The 19,677-nt window shown below is 37.6% G+C and overlaps 2 protein-coding genes across 2 annotated transcripts in view; one reads left to right on the top strand and one right to left on the bottom strand.

Moving 5' to 3' along the window:
- The window catches only part of RTFDC1 (replication termination factor 2 domain containing 1), a 21,418-nt gene extending 3,093 nt beyond the window's left edge, over positions 1-18,325 (top strand). Inside the window, exons 6-9 of the mRNA XM_009998754.1 lie at positions 13,994-14,107; positions 16,068-16,122; positions 16,202-16,294; positions 17,945-18,325. Coding sequence (XP_009997056.1) covers positions 13,994-14,107; positions 16,068-16,122; positions 16,202-16,294; positions 17,945-18,138 — 456 coding nt within the window. The 3' untranslated portion in view covers positions 18,139-18,325. The remainder of the gene's footprint in view (positions 1-13,993; positions 14,108-16,067; positions 16,123-16,201; positions 16,295-17,944) is intronic.
- On the bottom strand, positions 3,640-7,627 carry GCNT7 (glucosaminyl (N-acetyl) transferase family member 7). The gene is made up of 4 exons (XM_009998643.1): positions 7,359-7,627; positions 5,306-6,337; positions 4,637-4,732; positions 3,640-3,866 (listed from the first exon to the last, which is right to left on the bottom strand). Exons 2-4 carry the CDS (start codon positions 6,279-6,281, stop codon positions 3,640-3,642), a joined length of 1,299 nt encoding a protein of 432 aa, XP_009996945.1. The 5' UTR covers positions 6,282-6,337; positions 7,359-7,627.
- Positions 18,326-19,677: the final 1,352 nt, after the last annotated feature.

The raw sequence follows: 19,677 nt of genomic DNA, 5'->3' as shown, positions 1-19,677 counted from the left end.
GCTCTTCCAAAAAATGTTTCCAGTACAGAGTGTTTGAATGTTGTGGTTTGCCATAGGTGTGTTTCTACTGGTGCTAACTGCTGTATTTAAAGAATTATAGTATGTTTTTTCAACTGAGATCCAACCTGTGGGATCCATGTGAGCCACAGCATTTATTTTTTGTGACCTTCTGCCTGCCAGTATGTGCCCAGATACTGGTTCCTGTGTGCCCCTGCCATGCCTGTGTGTGTGTAAGCATTGTTATATGACTTTGGAGAGTGACATGATGAAAGTAGGTCAAAAAGAATCATCCTTTATTTGCTTGTTGACTCTATGTATCCAGTCTTTGTTTTCCTCTGTCAGAATCTGTGTTTTCACTTTATCTCCAGGGATGAGGTTTGTAACACGGATGCTAACTAATGAGGTGCCAGTCTAGGAGCTGAGTGACAGTTCTTTTGCCCACTAATGTGAAATTCCAGAAAGCTCTTCCAAAATTAGCTGTTCTTGTGTATTAATTCTGCATATGATCCTACGGAGCAGTCTTGGTAGTCTGCTGAATTGTAAACAGCTACAGTTTCCCAAAGGACTTTGTCACACAGGTGCCGTAATGATGCAGTGAAAAATTCTCCAGAGAACACAGATACCCAGCAGCCCACTATTGGTATAAGAACAGTATGCTAGAGGTGGTCTGGAGACAGGAGAGTGGCTGTTGAATCTGTGGTGAAAGTCCTTCTGGGAGTCCAGATAATTGCCCTGGAGGTTAGGGCCAAGATTACATTTTAAAATGTAACTTCTAGTATCACTGGAAAGTTTGTTTTGCGGTTGTTTTCAGAGTAAACAGACTAATACACACTTGAAATAGTACTCCAAGTATTAAAGTCTGTGCCCTATAAAGCACTTCATCAAAAGTTTAACTTAGATATAGAACTATTTAACGTGTGCCTCGGGCTTTTTGAAACGGGATTTATGTGTACATCTTTCAAATACAGAGTTAATGTATATGCAGTATGTTAGAGAGCAGTGTTTTTCCTTGAGCAAGGACACACTGACACTGCTCCTGTGTCAGCAGTCACCAAACACAAGTAAACATTGGATGCCGAGATCTAAAAGTTGTGGTTGATCTACTCACCACATGAAAACACATACAGGACTTCATGAATGCTCTTTATGTATGTTTAAGTGTTCTTAGCTTTCATAGTTTTATTAATTTTTTACTGTCATTAGAAGTAAAAAATCTTTCAAAAATATGTGATTATGGTCACTCAGAATAATGAGTAGAATATTGTTTCTTAATTATTGGGAATGGAGTGATTTAATTATTAATTTGGGGGGGGTTTATATATGTAAAAATTTAAAATTCAGAATCCTCTAAGGAAGAAGGATTATGCTCCAGTGCTCTTCTTGGATTGATGTGGGTAAAGTCATACCTAAATTATATTTTAAGAGGGGATTTTGTGCAGATTTTTTCCCAGTTTGACTGGTTCAGTTCTGCAAAGGAAGCCCATGTTCTGTATCACGTTGCTATTGAGTTGATCCTTTTAACTCAGAAATCAACCATGACAATTGTTCTGTGTGATGGTGACAAATGATAAAAGCTGGATATTGAATATGCTGCCATGACAGTAACAAGGAGCATTCCATTCAGATTTTAAAAGACAACGTGGTGTGGATAAATGCTGGCAGTGTCCTGCAGTGGAGTGGGTGTGGTTTGAAGAGAAATTAAGTATGAGTATTTCTGTGATGAATACATCCCAGAGACTCATTAGCCCCAGTAATGGTTTTCAGAGGGACTCTCAACAAGCTCAGTGTGAACCTACTGAATGGCTTTTTTTTTTTTTTTCTTTCCTTTATTTTCCTCCACAAAAAAAAGTATCTCCAGCAATATTTAGCCACAAGTCCTGGATGATACATGAAACTGAGTACAGGCCTTAGGGTTGAGTTTGTAAGTTCTGTAAATAAATAGGGACCAGACGGACTTTCATTGGGTTAAAGTTCATTTGAAAGAAATTATGTTTCCAAGAAATTTGTGGGGGAAAATAAGCAGTACAGTTCCAGGAACCAAGGAACAAGTTTGTAACAAGAAACTTTCATACTGTTGTTAGGTCATTTGTTGATTCATTTGATTTTTTGGGGGGAAGAATGCTTAATCTCCAAGTCTGTTTTGTTGTAAAAACTGAGGAATATTTTGTGCACATATTGAAGCAATCTACATTGCTTCTAGATTTTCATAATTTGTAGTTTCTGATCAAGTAACCAGAAGATATTTTATTAGTTCCTATCAGAATTCATGCAAAATAATTGGTAGTTTATTTAATTTACTGGAAATAAATTTTAATCTGCATTCTTGCCAAAATACTTCGAAAGGAGGATGAACAGTTTGAAATGAATTCTCACAGTTCAGGTTTTTCCTAGTCTCTTTCCATCAGCAGCACCTAACTAAAGACTGTTGGAGACAGGGTGGAGTGGTTAAATCTCATGGCAGAGTTGTCATACTGCATGAAGGACCATCACTTATAAACTCTGTCTCCTCAGATTCCCCCAGTCATCTTGGTTTCACGAGCAAATGGATTAATTTAAGAGTCCTGCAGAAGAAAGAGCAGCTCTTGCCTGGAAAAGGGCTGGGTTCTTGTTCTTTTTTTTTTTTTAATTACTGTTCCCTGGTTTTGCCTGTGTTGTGTGTTGAAAGCCACTTCCTTACTGTAGAACAGCCAGTGCTGCATTTGGTCTGCAGAGGGTTAGGGAATGAGAAGCTTGTCCTGGTTGCTGCTAGGTCTTCTCTCTGGTTGCTGCAAACTGTTGCAAGGTTCAGGGAAGTTTTGTTTCCCTCAGTGAGGTACACTGGGTTTGAAAGATGGCTCTTCACTAGTTTTTCTTTGTTCCCTGGCCTCAAATTTCCCATGTCTCCTTGCCCTCAAATTTCCCATGTCTCCTTGCCCTCAAATTTCCCATGTCTCCTTGCCCTCAAATTTCCCATGTCTCCTTGCCCTAAACTCCTGCAGAGACTCAGAAACAGGCGTTTAGAAGTCACCATGTGTTGCAGCACCCCTGCTACTGTTACTGGTACACACACCCTATTCATTAGGAGCAAAGCCTGAGCAGTGCAAGAGTGATGTTGCCACATGCACAATGAAGTTAGAGATGTGTCATGGGCAAAGAAATAAACCACCACACAAAAAAAACCCCAAACCCATGTATGAAACTGGTTGTCACTTGCTTATCTACAGGCTTTGTATTTTAAGCATGAACTTAATTATTCATAATAATCTATTTCATAAGACATACAATAGACATGACTTTAAATTGTACTCTTCATATTTTATCTTTGTTCAGTCATTGCATCCATTTTATTGTTTTCATACCAGTTAGTGCTTTTTTTGGTTGCAGACATGAGGAATGTATATGTTTCCAGTTAAATAAGTCACTTTATTATGAACTTCCCCTTGTCTTCAGTAAGTTATAGATTTAGACAAGTAATTTCATTGACAATCAGCCCATTAGCAGTTGTTGCTCTTTATCTTACAGTAATACATAAAACCTGCTTATTCCACTAGTACAGTCTTGTGCTTACCCTCATGCTGTAATGCACAGAGTGAAGTTTATGGCTAAAAATGTTAATGATTTCTGTTGGTGTTTGAGCACTTGTTTAGATGTTAGCTAAGCTCAAACATTCAGCTTCATGTTGAAATAGTTCTCTTCCTGAAAACGCCAGTGATCTTCGACCGGCACCTCTGCCTGGTGCAGCACCTTCAGCCGGAACCGCCGCTCCAGGCACTCTGTAACAAGTGGGTATCTTGCAGGCTCAAATTTGTTGGCAAACAAATGAGGTGACTCAATAATCCACTGCAAATCCCCTAGTCCGTAAACACAAATGTCTCTGATGTAATGACCTGCAAGGACAAATTGAAGGTATCTGAGGGCAGCAGAAATCTGAACAGAATTATTTTTCTAAAATAGTTTCACTTTGTAGTGTTACAAACAAAAAATACCTTTTGATTTCACATAGAGCATAATTCAGATATGTCTGGAGAATAATGCTAGACTTTAGAATGTAAAGGCAGGGTTTGATTTTGTATTTTGCACATGATGGACACAAGTTACCTCCAGCTGCTTCACTGACGTGTTGCTCTGTTTAATACTGCATCTTGGAGCTGGTGGGCAGGCTGAAGTTCTGATCTATCTGGATACCTGTTTAATCATGCAGTACTTTACTGTGCTCAGTTTATACAGTTATATAGTTAATTTATTTATTTGCATTCTTTCCATATGGTCAGCACTATTCTCCTTTTTTATTATTGTTCAAATGGGAAGAGATGTCAATCAGTGTTGATGACAGTTTGTGACCAACACGCTTGTCAAGTAAACCCTCTGCTCTTCACTGAAAACTGATCAGTCAGGTTAATGCACTGGTAATTGGAGGTTGAAAGAGTGGTTGTCAGTACATGGGTACTGTGACCATCTTTGCAAGAACAGAGGCTATTTAGACTGGATACAGTGCAGTAATTTAGTAGGATGGCTTGCTGGTTTATTTGATACTGACAAAATAAAGTATGTATGACCACTGTGCACACTGAATAGCTAGCTTAAAGCATAATACATCATTTGCAATGAATGCTGGTCAGCAAATCACATCTGAGTTCATGATCAAACTTCACGTTACCTTTGCAGCCTTTATGTGTGGTTCCATCTTGATCTTTCCATTTAATGGCTCGTATGTTTCCTTCCCAGTCTGCATTGGGTGTAGCCCCTGGAGCATCTGTAGAAACATAAGGTTCTGATAAGATTTCTTTCTATTTATTACAGGGAAGATTCTCACTGCTGAATTATTTTAAATGTAACCACATTAAGTAGTTATTTACATCACAAAAACAGGCATCATTCTTAGCTCTATTGCTTTTCTCTTTCTGGAGAGCATGAACTTCTATGCAGCAAAAAAAAAAATTACTTTTTTTCATCACCTCTTTCGTAGCTTTGTAGCTAATGATCGCACCCCAAACTATTGCTTTTCTCTTTCTGGAGAGCATGAACTTCTATGCAGAAAAAAAAAAAAATTACTTTTTTTCATCACCTCTTTCGTAGCTTTGTAGCTAATGATCTGCACCACAACTAGTATTTCTCTGGCATCAAGCTTTGTTTCTCAGCCTTCTGAAGATGTGACTGTTTGAAAGGGCTGCATCAATGCTGAAGAGATGTCTGTTTTTATGCAACGTAACTCAGTTAAATGGTGGTGTTAAGTTCTGAACTGGAGCTCACTTAGCTCAGCGTGTCAGAGGCCTTAGAATGCTGGTGGTCCAGGAGTTACTCACAGTAGAAATAACATAGATCTTACCATTTAAACGATTCAGTGTGACCCAGTAGTGTTCATCCGGGCTGTACGTGTCTCTTGACCATTCAAGCAAATCTTTTGCACGTGCATCAGTCAATGTAAACTCTACAAATTCTTTAGTGAGTATGTAATAAGCACTACCAAAATATATTGTCAAGTTATATGGAGGCTTAGCTTTTATATTCTTTGTTGGATACACGTACGACACTCCAGAACGTATATATTCTCTGTAACTAACCTGTGTCCTGTGTTTCATGTGAAGTGGTTGCACCACCCCAGGAGTCATATTTTTACCATTCCATTTACTTTTGATGTATCGTATAATATCTTTGTTTGTTTTAATGGGATAATCTTGACCACATAAATTAATAACATAATTCCACTGAACTTTGGAACGCACTAGATCTCTCATGCAATTAATATCAGCTTGTAATCTTGAAAATCCTGCATAAACAACATTTTCTCTTTTTGAAGAAATAAAGATATTTTTAAAGCAATTAACAATGTTTTGTACAGCAGCCTTATAATCTTTGGGTGACTTTGCATCCACATGTATGCAGTAAACATTCTGAGGCATATAGATAGCTCTTAGAAGCTTTACAAACATTTCCAGCTCCTTGTGAATTGTGATAATGTATGCCAGTGAGAAATTTCCTTCTTCATCTGATAGTGGTCTGGTGATAAAATGCAGAGTCTTCAAAACCATGGAGCAGTTGCATGAAGTCTGAATGCAGCTGAGTGGTTTAGGTTGGTAGGTATTCTGACAGAAGTTTCCAATTTTAAAGGCAGCAGTTTTCCCCACAAAAAGAGCTGAACAAAGTTCATCTGGGTAAAAACCACACTCTGCTATATTTGCATTCAATTTTTGTTCATTTGGCTCTGTGAAAATTGTATCCTTTAGGTAGGTAAAAGTGAGGATGAACATACAGACAGCAATGCACACTAAAAATCCTGATTTTGTTGCATCAAGTGGGTTCATCTTTTATTTTCCAGATACTGTCTTCTCATCCTAGTTTGTATAGGCGTTCAGATTGTCTGAAAGGAAAGGTGAGATAAAGAGAGGGAGAGAATGTTTAGGCTTTTTTTTAATAGATTACATGCTAGTCATGTGTATTTAAATGTTGAGATTACTCTTTCCAGTTCTAGGAGACTGTGTGTGCCCATGTGCATGCTGCAGTGTACTCAGCCACTGGCAATGGTACTTGGAGAGCCATGAACCAGACTTTCTAGGACAAAATTATCCAAAGAAGCCAAAGTGGCTTTTTATACTTTATTACTTAAGCAAGGGCATGCCTAGCGCATTGGACAGATGTTTCTTCTACTCTGAGGCAAAGTGAGTGCCACTGGGTGAGTCCAGTGCTGTAGGTTAGTCAAGGTCTAGCTTTGGAATAGGGAAGATGTATGAGCACTGTGTGCTCAGGGAGAGCTGCTGCTGAGATTTCCTTAAGGCCTGGGAAACCTTAAGTTTTGCTGGAGGACCAGAATTCAGTAAATTAAATCAGCGGAACATTTATTAAATAAGCAAAAGGAAGAGACAAAAACATAATCCACAAAATACACTGGTTTTTATCCTTATAAAGTCAGCAAATGTTTCTAACTCTGAGAGATTTATTTTTTTTTTCCTCTCTGACATCTTTGTATTAGTGCTTTGGAAAATAAAACATCCAGACAACACTCACTTCTTATTTTTAGCATGTGTGCATATCCTGAGATAAGCACACGCACTGCCAGTATTAGCATGCAGGGATAACTGTGTAGTTTATATCAGTATTGGCACAGGAGTTTTTTCCATTGTGATTGTTTTTTCTTCTCTATGCCTTGTTGAAAAGGCTCTACATTTTAATCAGAAAAGTGAAAAATACTTTTTTTCAATGAAAACTCAGTAAACATCTGTCTTAGAAGGTTGAATATAAAGAGGGTGTTGTAGATAAAAGTAGAAATGAGGCATAACATTTAAAAGCATTAAAAATACATAACTTGAACTGAGAGAATGGATGCTCTAGAATACCACAATTTTAAAATATTAGGCTGTTTGAAAAGAATGTATTTATCTTACTGGTAAGCACTGGATTTCATGCTGGAAGAATTCCTCTTTTCCACTTAGCATTCCAGAAAGTGGAGCTGTATGTTAGGTGGAGGGTTCATCCATTTTGCTCCTATGATCTGTCTGCAGTGCTCTTCAGTCTGCATTGAATGCACAGGCCAAAGAAAAACATGAAGAAATCAGGTCCCAGAAGAGTATTTTTATTTCTTCTCAGCTCCCAAAGGGATACGTTTACTAGGTAAACAAGCATGATGTGAGTCTTTCATCCATTTTTACAAAAAACTTCAGCATATCTATCCACGTCGACCTTGCAGTATTATGCAGAAAGCAGGAGAAAAGGAACACACACCACTGAAAGGTGACAGCCAGGATTTTCAGAGTAACAATGAAAGAGACCAGAGCTGTAGCCTGCTACCTGCTGACTCCCAGGGCTGAGCATATATTTGCATAAGGGCCATTATGTTCCCAACAGCAGAAGTTAGGGAGAGTTAGGGAAGCACTAGTTTTTGTGGACCTGGAGTCAGAAAAACTGTTTTATTCTGGGTAAATAATTATAGGAGGAGCTTTGAGGTTGCTCAGAATCAGTGAATGTGAGATGGTCTCTATGGTACATCCCATGGAAGGTTCATTCTGGACATCCAAATCACACTGAAGACACTGGGTACTTAGGGTAATATTTGGGGCTTTTACCCCAAAGACATGTACAGATGTAGAATATCTGAACAGAACGAATGTGCTCATCGGTTGTTTGGCTTGTTGGGTTTTCTTCATTAAATACATCTTTGTGGACAGGTTGCAAAGGGTAGTTCCCTAGGGAACTAAGCTATAGCCTGTTAGTTTCATACACTGACATTTTTATTACCCTTCAAATAATAGCTTCCAGGGATGTTTCAGGTTGTTAAATGTTTACTGTGGATTTTTCCTACTGAACTGCATGGCATCTAGAAGCTGTATTTTAGATGGCAGCATAAAAGTACACAAAGTTCCCATTATCAGGTGGGAAGAAGCAATTCAATTTTGAAACAATTACATGTTTCTGGGGAATGGCTAAGTGATGAAACCCTGCCTACCAGAACAGAATTTGACATCTTTTAGCCTCAGGTTATATTATAGGATGAAAGCATTGGCTTTCTGCTAGTGCTTCACCAGTTTTAGAGCTAGAATTGCAGCTGTTAGTCCCAGCGTGTATTCAGTTTGCCACTGAGAAGGATCCTCTACCCCTGAGCTTGTCTGATTTCAAGGACAATGCTACCACATTTTCTCCTGCCCTTGAAGAGCGAGATGTCCTGCTGTTGACAAGATCCACTGTGCAGGCATTACCCGGTCTATGCCCATCTTACCTTTCAGTTTTGTTATGCAAGAGGGCCATTATTGGTATTTATTATCAGAATGCCTCTGTGAAACTCAACCTTTTCTATGTTATGGATAACTTCTCTAAATCTGGAGGGTGAAGATGTCTTAGTTTTTAGAAGTGCCAGGAGTAGTGTCTGACATTTTTTAGTGTCTGTGGGGATTTTCAAGCACCTTTGTGGCTACTTTTATAGCTATTACTTAACAGCAAATTGTTGTTATAAGCCTAAGCTCCTCCATTAAATTAAAGAGGTGAACTCTAGAGAAAACTGGAATTATGCCTGAAAATAAGCATGTGAAATATCATCTCAGTTCAAAACCCCATTAGCTGTGTACTTTGCTGTGCATTTCACAGGCACAAATCATTGTACTAGGCACTGTTCATACCTACCATAGGATTGTGGATGGCATCACTGCACCTCTAAATACTCTATTTTCTGTGCTCTTTGTATCTGCTTAATATTAATGTTTAGAGAAAAGTTGGTTTGTATGTTGTCATTATTCAGTGAAGCAAACGACTTAGTAATACTTAATTTTCTAGTAAAAGTATTAAAAGGTTTAACTCCTTATTTCCAAATCTTTTTATATGTTTTTGTCTGAAAGGTGTCTATGTCAGCATCACTGTAGACATTTTATAAGCAAGAGAAAATTCAGTCTTCTAAAAACTTCATGTTAAAACCAGTGCTTTTAGCTGCTTTTTACTTGGCTTTCCTTTTTCCTTAAGTTTGCTGAGTCTGCTTCTGTCTTGTGACATTGAGTAAAAGAACAGCTACATCAAAACCAGTTCGTAGAGCCTGAGAAATTTTTAATCATTCTTACTTAAAAATACTGCATCAGCTTTATCTTTGATATTTTTCTCTGCTTTTCTGTTTGTTTGTTTTTTTCCTACATAGAGTATTTGACCTCGTAACAATTTAAAATCAATAATATGAAGCTATTTAAATCAGTAAGTTGCAGGGCTGTAAAAAACTTAAGTTGCTTGCATAGTAAATATTGCCAAGTATTGTGGTTCCTGTGATACAGCAGTGGTAGTAGTGACCTCCCCTCTGCTGCACATCTATGAGAAAGCAATAATAATTAAAAAATCACCCTTATTGCAGGTCTGAGTATTTTTTAAAGTGAATTGATCTTTCAGAAGTGAAAATGTTTGCCACTTGACAAAGACTAAAGCGTGTTGTGTTTCAGTGAAGCCACAGCAAAACCCCGCAGCCCCACAATCAGGTTAGTTCAGCCTTACCTTGCAGAGGGTTTGCCAGGAGACGGCAGCAGAATAAAAATACATCGCGGGTCCCATTGTCCTTCAGCAGAATTCAGACAGGGTTCTTCATTCTGTCGCCTGTGCAGAGACCTCACCTAAGGGAGAGGGGTTAAACATTAACGTGAATGTTTTCAGTTAAGACTTGATCTGGTTTCCCGCAGTGCCTCGCATATTTATCCTGCGGTTCAGGGGCAGAAACGTCCTCTGCTGCACAACCAGGAGGGAAAACTTGAGCTTTTCCAAATTTCTGTTGCTGCTCTTTCTAAGGCAGCCTTTGAGGGACTGAAATCAGACTTTGAAGTATGTGGAATAGATCGCTGATGATTATAAATAGTATTTATTGCTTTACCTCAGAGGCTTTAACCTCTGCGCTGCTAGGGGAGCGGGCTGGATGCTGAGAGCTGGGAAGGAAACGAGCCCTCTCCTCCTCCTCCGGCTCTTAACTGTTTGCCTGCTGAAACTTTCCGATTTGTAGCAAATAGGTGCTGCAGAGAATGACCTCTGCTCGTTTCTAGTAGCTGGAAGCTTAAAAGATAATAAAAGAAATATCTCCTTCTGAAACGGAATAGTTACTTTATTGCTACTTTTTTTTAAGGTTCTTGGGGTTTTTAATAAGTGAAAAGTTAAGAGTTTAAATTTACTGGGATTAGGAAACGTTGAGGTTGTAAAAACGAGTAAGAAAGCTGAAGTATTTTGGACGTGTTCAGGTCAAAATAGTGTGTTGGTCAGAAATAAACAAAGAAAACCTCAAAGTAAATGCAGGCACAGCTGCAGGGATGGCAGATACAAAATTATCACTGACTTTAACCTCTGTAAATAGAGGCTTATGCTTGGACAGTATTTCTGTAGAAGGTGCTACAACTTCTGAGCAAAAGTTCATTCAGTGAGTTGGTGTGTAGGAGACTTCCCTCTCTTCCCAAGTCATCATTTACTCTTTGCCCTATTGTATGTCTGAGTAGGGTGGCAATGTCAGAAATGGTGTTCATCAAATATTACATTACTGAACTTCTAATGACTGAACCTCTGGAAAAGTATCTCTGTCTAAAAACATGGTTAACTGTTAAAAGAGACAATTGCATAAATACAGGAGCTTGTATGGCTGGTAAATGAACAGTGAAATAGTCCTTGGTTGGCAGGACGTCTGTTCAAATCCTCTTCCTAAACATTGCACTGTTTAAGGAGGGATAGTCAAGTTGTGGTCATGTATGTTCCATAATCTGGTGAGAATTGCTTTGGAAAAGTATTCATGTCTTTTTGCATTTCCAAGTAATTATCTTTAGGAGGACTGAAGGAGTTAACTTACTGTTTATAATTTGGGAAAGAGGTCTCGGGTTTCTCATAAGACCTTAAACTGCAACGTTCATGTAAGCCCTTATATGAAAATATATATTTGCCTGTTGTTTATTTTTATTGCATTGAGACTGGAGTGGTCATGGATGGAACTACATCTTAGATGCTGTACAAAATAAATAAATCACTCTCAAAAGTAGTTTGCAGCAAGAAATATTGTGCAACCATTGCCTTATGTAGCTGAAACTTAAGAATCTTTAAACTTCAGAATTCAGGAGATCATCTTGGACTGAGATTTCATTATTGCTTAAAAAACCACAACCCTCTTGTATTCTCTTGAGAGAGATAAGCAGCTATCCTACTATATCAAAATTACTTGAGATTTAAAGTATCGTAATTACTTGAAAAAGTAATTTTACTATTTCTTTCATTTCTAGTTTAAGGTGAAAAGATTACATTTATGCATAAGCTAGTATGTCTTTTCCATTCCATATACCTTTATTGTTCTCCTAATTTTAAGTCTTCGAGTTGGGTTTTGTGATAAACTTTTGTAAAGTTGATGTTCTGTGTATGTATGTCTATACACATGGGATATGTTGGGTACCTAAATTATGAGTATCAGACTGAAGACTTTTTCATCTTACGTGCAAACCCTTTCAAGAATTCCTTGATGCAAGCATGTTAAGCCATTTAGATACAAACAGTTTTGAACACACTTTTAAAACTGGACCCTGAAAGGGCTTTTAGACAGAAGTCAAGCTGCTTGTGCAGCATCGCCTTGAGTTCACATCCCACTCTTCTTCTATTAGAGATTGAATCTTGCATTCAGATCTGCAATCTGCTGTTCTGATGCTTTTGTCTGTTTCAGAATAGTTTTCAACTTCAGTCTCATTTAGGAATGTCTTCTATTCAGGGTGCTGCAAAAACATCAAGAAACTATAGCAAGTATCTTCATGTCTACTTAAAGTCTCAATATAAATGAGATGCAGCAGGGGAGACCCTGTGACACCCATAAAGCCTTTGTATGAAGAAACAATCTTTCTGAATTTGTGAATCTAAAATTTCTTTATGTTTTTATCTCAGCCTTTCAAAATGTTGAGATAAAAATCTTTCCTTTTTTGCATGAAAGGATAATCAGCTTTTAAAAAAATTCAAATTAAGTCTGTGCTGCCAACAGTGCTGGCAGTTTAAAAGTGTTGCACATGTATAAGGCAACAACAGATTGTAGCCATTGGAGTCAGTGAAACCTGCAAACGTGGAGTTGGTTCTGTGCCTGTAACTTGCTGTACTCAAAGAATGTTTTAAAATGGCTTGGTCTGGAATATAATCTGGCTGTTGTCATAGCAAAAAATTATCTGTTTCAGTTAATGGGAAGAAGACACTGTCTTTATTTCCTTTTTTTTTTTTTTTAACTTTTCATTTTTGCAGAGTTCATCAGTTGAGCAGACTGGAGTCCCAAGTTCTGTGCATATGTCCTTTCATTTGTTTAATTCCTACTGCAAATACATGAGTAACCTTTCCAAACCTTTGTTTAGAAAACAGAATAATGACAGAGGCCGGATTATAAACTAATCTTGCAGATTAACAGAAAGCTTCTGGATTTACTAAAATAAAACAACAACCAAAAAAAAGGAAATTGAGATCTTAGAAAATGAAACATCATAGTCAGTGTGCTGGCTTCACCAAATGATTGAAAATGTGTGCAATGAAACATTTGTGTCTTCGTCCAGAAAACAAACGGAATTACATTAAACACTTTACATGCATTATCCAGATTAATTTATAAATGCATTTTGAAACTTGGTAGTGTTTAATAAACCAGATGAAGGACAATGAGATGGCAAGTTAATGAATAATGCTACTTTTTATGACTCCATTTTATCCCCATAGTCATTTAAAAAATAATCATAATTAAAAACAAACAAACAGGTTTTCCTGTCTAGCTGTTGATGAGAAAAATTCCTGGTGCTGTCTGCTCTACACAAAGAGGAATAACACCTTTGGTTGTTCTTAGTGTAGAGGAACTGCTCCCATCAGTTGCTGTTTCTTCTCTCACTGAGTTGAAAGGCAAATTCCAGAGCAGAATGCTGAAATCTCAGTCGAGTCCATTTATAACTAAAGAAAAATTAAGAGGTACTTTAGTATTTTGGTTTTTAGCTATGGGGTTCAGAAAGTTGAGCAGATCCTAGTTAGGGCTACTTTGTTTATCACTGTACATTTTACGCTAGGTAAAACAAGGAACCCATGGGCAGAAAATACAATGAGATCTTTTATTTAAAGAAAAGACAGAATTAGTTAAAAGTACTGTCTGTAAGGGACTGCTGGTGGAATAAATATGTCATTGCCATAGCCCTGTAGGGCTTTGAAGAAGAATAAAATATTTTCACATTTCTGAAACTCTTATAACTTGCTGTGCAGATTGATATACGGGCTGCTTTTAAATGTGAGTATCAAAAGTTTACAATTCACTTGCAAGATGAGTATTCTCTTTTTTTTTTAAGGAGAAGGATGCTGTCAATCAATATTATTTTGCTCAGTGGTGAAAGCAACTGAAATTTTCCCTTTGACATTTTAGGTGAAATGATGCATTAGACTGTATTAAAAGAGAGAACTATTCAAAAAGAGACAATGACAAAGGGAAGGATCGGAGAGATCCTTAGAGCTTAAACACAGTATTAATTCTGAAAATGTTCAACTGCATTAAAATATCGGGGAAAAAAAACTAGTTTTGTCCTTTTTTTTCTTGAAGTGTGGTGTTCCCTTTCAAGAGGAAGATGTCATTGTTCTTAATGGTACTAAAGAAGATGTGGAAGTATTGAAGAAAAGAATGGAGGATAGAAGACTTAAAAGTAAATTAGAAAAGGTAATTTTTTAATACATCATTTCAAACAAAATTGAAAGTTCTTTTCTGTAATGCAATCTGCTCTGTGATCATACAGCTTTTTCTGCTAATCTTCATGCATACTGGAGGATTTACTTAGTAACCTGTGTTGTACTTCAGTGCTGCCTTTTAAGGTGATGAGATTGAATGCATATTTTGCTAATAGGATATTGAAGTTGTAGGTGCTGAGACTGTCTTTTCAGCAACAGGCAGTGCACAGTGCTCTGAAAATCACACAGCTGGATGCTATAATGTATGAAATGGACAATGTGCTGGTTGCATTTTAGGTTTTTCTTGAAACAAAGACCTTGTATTAGTTAATTCTAGTAATGAGCAAGATCTCTGTATCTCATGTGGTAGTGCCTGTTTTATTGTGAGGGTCCTCTACTGGCCACAGCCAGAAATACAGTACTGGCACACATAGGCTCCTGGTCTGGTTCTATAAGACCACTGTTTGGAAAATCTGCCATATTCTTCTTGTTCCTGTAATGCTGGGTGATTCCTGGTGATGCCAGTTCCACCATAATGTTGAGGTCATATGTGCCCACGATGAAATTTGTTCAATACATCTTCATTAATGACAGGACGAGAGGAAATGGCCTGAAGCTGGGCCAGGGGAGGTTAGGATGTCAGAAAGAATTTCTTTGCCAAAAGAGTTGTTGGACAGTGGAACAGGCTGCCAGGGAGGTGGTGGAGTCACCATCCCTGGAAGTATTTAAAAGAAATGTAGATATATTGCTTAGTGACATGATTTAAGCACTGAACGGGTAAATTAGGCTGTGGTGGGGGCGTTTAGGTTATGGTTGGACTTGATGATCTTCAAGGTCTCTTCCAATCAGGATGATTCTGTGATTCTGTGATTGTATCATATATATACATATACCTGTATTTACAAACAACTCAGAATTCAGATACCAGACACTGGGAGGTCGTTTTTTGTAAATCCACCCGTAACAGTTTCCTGGGTGCACCCTGAAAGAGTTTTTTTCGTGTATGTGGAAGGACATCCAGAGAGCCAAGTCTGCTGTTAGAATAGTAACCCTCTGCCACCATCTCCTGGCTGAGCTTTGCAGCAACATGTGATGCAGCATTTTTTTTCTTTGAGCGTTCATCATATGCTTGGCAGCAGGGGTTCTCTTAAATTTTATAACAGATTTAAATATATTTATTTTCTTTGAGTTCGTGTAGCTTTCTTGAAATGCATACACCATTGGGAATGTATACACAGCCCTCTTTTGTGTTCCTAATGCCAATGAGTAGTTTAATACATCTTTCTTTTCCAGCTTGGCATTTACATAATGAAAACCAGAAATGGGATTCTTGTTGCTGTTGTTTGGTTTTTTGTGTTATTTAATCTGGACAAACATAAATTAACTTGAAAATCTGGTCCACAGATGCTTTTTTTTTTTTTGAAAAATAGATTAATTATTTGCATTTTTTCTTCCCAAGCAGTCCTGCAACAAAGGGACCAGTTATTGAAAGTTACCCAAGAGGGATTTTTTTATGAACTAAATAAAATTAAGTGGATCTGAGACACAAGATTATTCTGAAAATTTTATTGAAAAATGTCTTTATGATTACTTTTAACTGTGTCCTGTTGAATGTTGTACAATTTACTGTGCTGCCTTGTGGGTTCAGAGTGTCGGATTACCTTGATGATGATAACACACCCCCTCTGCCAAGTATACAAACCAAAATGCTGTATCCAGACGGTTCAGTTTTGGCCTGCAAGATTTCCTTGAAGGTGCCTTCAGGATTGCCAAGGTTATTATTTTTCCATACAGAAATGTTAACAAAACTGTAGAGCAGTATTGTAAAAGGAAGAGTTCCACTATGTAACACAGAAAAATGTACTAAATTTAATTGTGTGTCTTATCAAATACAAGTTGGGAATTGTATATCCTTTTAGTACATTACCAGATCTCTGCTTGTCTTGTTTCAGAAATCAAAGAAATGTAAGTCAGCAGAATCAGCTTCTCAGCCAGACACCACTGAAGGTAAGATCACAGCTACAAACTGTGTGTAGCCTTCCCACTCATGAGGCAGAGTCACAAGGTCATTTCTTTTCTTTGATAGATTCTCCAGGTCCATCAAAGGCTACGAATGGAAAGGATTGTATCAATTCCAGTTCTGGGGAAAAGAGGCAGATTATCTTCACCAAAAGTTCAGGTTGGTGTTTATTCTTTAATCTAAATATAAAAAATGTGAACAAGTAATTCTGCTTTGAAAACCATTAGAGGAGGGATCATTCATAGTTAGTACCATGGATTTCAGAGGTGCTCAGGGACATGGTTTAGTGGTGGCCTTGGCAGTGCTGGATTAACAGTTGGACTTGATGCTGTTAAAGGCTTCTTCCAACCAAAACAACTCAATGATTCTAATATTTTAGTTACTAATTTGCTGTGTGTCACTGGGAGCAGTGGAATGTAACTTCAGGATGTGCTGATGTACCCACAGTAGTCATGCAGCTGGGAGTGATCTTGGCAGTCCTTTAATCCAAAGGCTGGTGCCCACACTTTAGGTAATATATATTATTTACAGTCAGTCTGATTTTGAGGTGAAGTATTAAATCCTGTAGATTACAGCCACAGAAAAAAAATCAATAGCATTTATTTGAAGAATCTGAGAATAGATGATAAACTGTGGATAAATTATGTGAGAAGGTGGGGAGATTTCAATTTGAAGTGCTTTACTTGTCCCCTACTGGCTGTTTTCATAAGAGTAGACTTTTAAAAATATTTAGTTCCTGATTATTATAATTGCTCTTGGATGTTTAGGAACCTAGTAATTCCAGCAACGTTTGATGTATTATTCTTTTCCAAGACTGTAAAGGAAAATGTCAGGTCATTGGTTTGTTTCTGGCAGCAGTTACATTGATGAGCAAGAGAATGAGAGGGGAAAAAAAAGAAACAGATCTGTGGACTGAGGAATGCCAGTAGCATAGAATTAATTTGTGAACATGGCACCCTAAGGTTTCTGGACTTGCAGCATACATGTTTATTCTTTCAAATCCAGTGTTTGGTAATTCTTTCCAGGCAACTATTAGTGGCATTAAAAGCAGCATTCCACAAATATAAAAAGGGTCTGATCTATGATGATTTAGGGTTGCACATGGAATTCCCGTGACTACAGGCAGAAAGCAGTTCAGTGTCATTTCAGACAGGCTCCCTGCTAGCTATTTACATGCCACTGTGCCTAAGTTCAACTAAATATGTAGAGTTTCTGCAGACTTCTATGTAGTCGTTTCTTTGCACAAGAGACTTGGCACATGCTTTTAAAAATGCTGCCCTTCAACTTTGAGGGAGATTAATTAATTGCTAAGAGAGAGAGTGGATATAATACACTGAGAGAGATGGTATCAAAAACAGAGGGATGGGCACTTTCTTATCCCAAATATGAGATGATGCACACCATGGTGATTGGTCATAAATGACTTTGCAAAGAATAAAGGGAGGAGATGGATTCCCTGGGGACAATGTATCACAAGTTTAGCTTTTGTCATTTGATAGCTCATTTCTGAACAATACTTCAGGGTGGTGGAACACTTTCAAGTTTCTTTCTTAAGACTGGAGTTCAGAGCCATTTTTCACAAGTAGGAAAGAATTCCTCTCTCCAAGATTTCTAAATGTGTTTTGGGAATAAGTTCTAAAAGCCAGAACACATTTGCAGTTAGGAAAGATGTTTGCTGTTGAGTACAATTATGGGATATATTTACCATAGCCCTGAAAAATATCTATACTTCATCTCTGTATGCAGTATTTTTAAAATACTTTTATCATTTGTTGTGCATGCTTCATTCTATTCCTTTTTCTCTAGCAGATAATGGAAATTCATCTGTACCAGGAAAAGTCAATAGGGTCAATAAGGCTGCTTCTACTACTACCAAGAGATCCATTGCAGACAGCGAGGAGAAATCTGAGGCATACAAATCTATTTTTACATCACACAGCTCAGCAAAACGTTCAAAGGAAGAGTGTTCCAATTGGGTTACTCACACAGCATACTATTTCTGAAACAATGAGGAGCCTGATCCTAACATTCATCACTGCTTTCCTGCCCCAAGGCTTTTTCTGTACAACTCTGATACAGAACTTCTGTTGTCATCTGATGTTATCTGGAATTATTCAGTTTATAAACTTGTGAATAACTAATAAACTTGTGTTACTTGCAACTTTTATTAAATAAGAAATAGATCACCAGGATCCATGTTGTATCAGCAGACCTCATTCTAAAATGATGGATTATTTGCACAAATTTTTTCCTTTTCTTCTCCTAGTTGGATGCTGTCATTCTTAGCCACAGTAGCTGGTGTGCTCAGTAGTAGGAGGGAGGCCAGAAGGATCTGCCTTCTCTCCTCTTCTGCTGATATTTACTGCAGCTGCATTTATAGTTTTCAGTGTATTAGTACAGAATTTCAAACTTTTCAAAACTTTCTGCAAGTAAAAAGAGCAATAATTTTCTTTTGTACAAGGTCACTGGGCCCCCAGTAGAACTAGTATATGTGTCTTAAAGCTTCAGCTTTCAAGTAATTTACCTTTTGATGGAATACATGAAAGCATGATCTTGAAAATGTTGGTACAACATTCTTGTACCTATAGTTGTAGCTTGTTTTCAGTACCCAGATCCTCACTTGTAAATCATAATCTAGAAAGATGAACCTGTAATAGTAAGGCTGGTTTTTTCCCCAAAAAGATGTTGATGTTTTTATTTGTGGTTTTGTGTTTTAAAGTTAGAATTATCAGGTCTGAAGTTTCTTTCTTTTGTCAGAGATCAGCATATGCTGGAACAAAAGTGTGAGTTCCCTTACTTTTTCTGTTGAAACAGTAATGTGTGTATGTTTCTGAGGAGCCATTTGCTATTTTGAATTTAGCAGCTTACATGAGAATACAGCCATTTGTATGGTGAGAGGAAAACCGGTGGTGACAGAATAGGAGCAGGCAGATCTTCACTGCCTTTTTGGGAGGAACTTTGGGCACCGGTGTCATGGGGGTTAACTCATTGGTGGCTGGTGGAGGGAACCCTGCAAGGCTGGAGGTAGCTTCTCAGCACGTTTCACTTTGCAGGCTACTGAAATGTGCTGCTTTCACAGCATCTGCTGTGCACATTGGTTTATTTTCTGACATAAAATCTTTAACAGCAAACTGTTAACTGTTTTTTACAGAAAGATGCTAAGCACAATGTATTGCTCAGTTTTGCTTTTATATTTAAGCATCTTATCCCTGTGACATTGATTTAAATAAAACTTGCTCTTGTCCTATGACCATAATGCTTCATGTTCAGTTGAACAGATACACAAGTGTTTATGTTGTCCTTGTTAAAACAATTTTTCTAGGCTTTCCTCTGTTCCTATTATTCTTAGCTTTTTTGCAAGCACAGGAATCGTTTTAAAATGTTAATGTTCTATAGCAATGATTTAGTGGCTGAATATTTTAATCCAATAAGACCTACATTAAATGACCAGAGGAAGAGATGGAAGCTTTTCACTTTTCTCTTAAAATATGCCTTTATAATCTTGGTACAAACTAACCAGAATAGAAATGCAGAATGTAGGA

Source organism: Chaetura pelagica, unplaced genomic scaffold (genome assembly GCF_000747805.2).
Source record: "Chaetura pelagica isolate M959 unplaced genomic scaffold, ChaPel_1.0 scaffold275, whole genome shotgun sequence".
Classification (NCBI taxonomy): Eukaryota; Metazoa; Chordata; class Aves; order Apodiformes; family Apodidae; genus Chaetura; species Chaetura pelagica.
This window is presented reverse-complemented; position numbering and strand designations above follow the sequence as displayed.

Bases quoted from the DNA above. Each gene is read 5' to 3' on its own strand.
- GCNT7 (XM_009998643.1), bottom strand. From the start codon at position 6,281: ATGAACCCACTTGATGCAACAAAATCAGGATTTTTAGTGTGCATTGCT. The intron at 4,733-5,305 runs GTAAGATCTATG...ATGTTTCTACAG, and splicing joins CACACTGAATCGTTTAAATG to ATGCTCCAGGGGCTACACCC. The intron at 3,867-4,636 runs GTAACGTGAAGT...TTGTCCTTGCAG, and splicing joins CACACATAAAGGCTGCAAAG to GTCATTACATCAGAGACATT.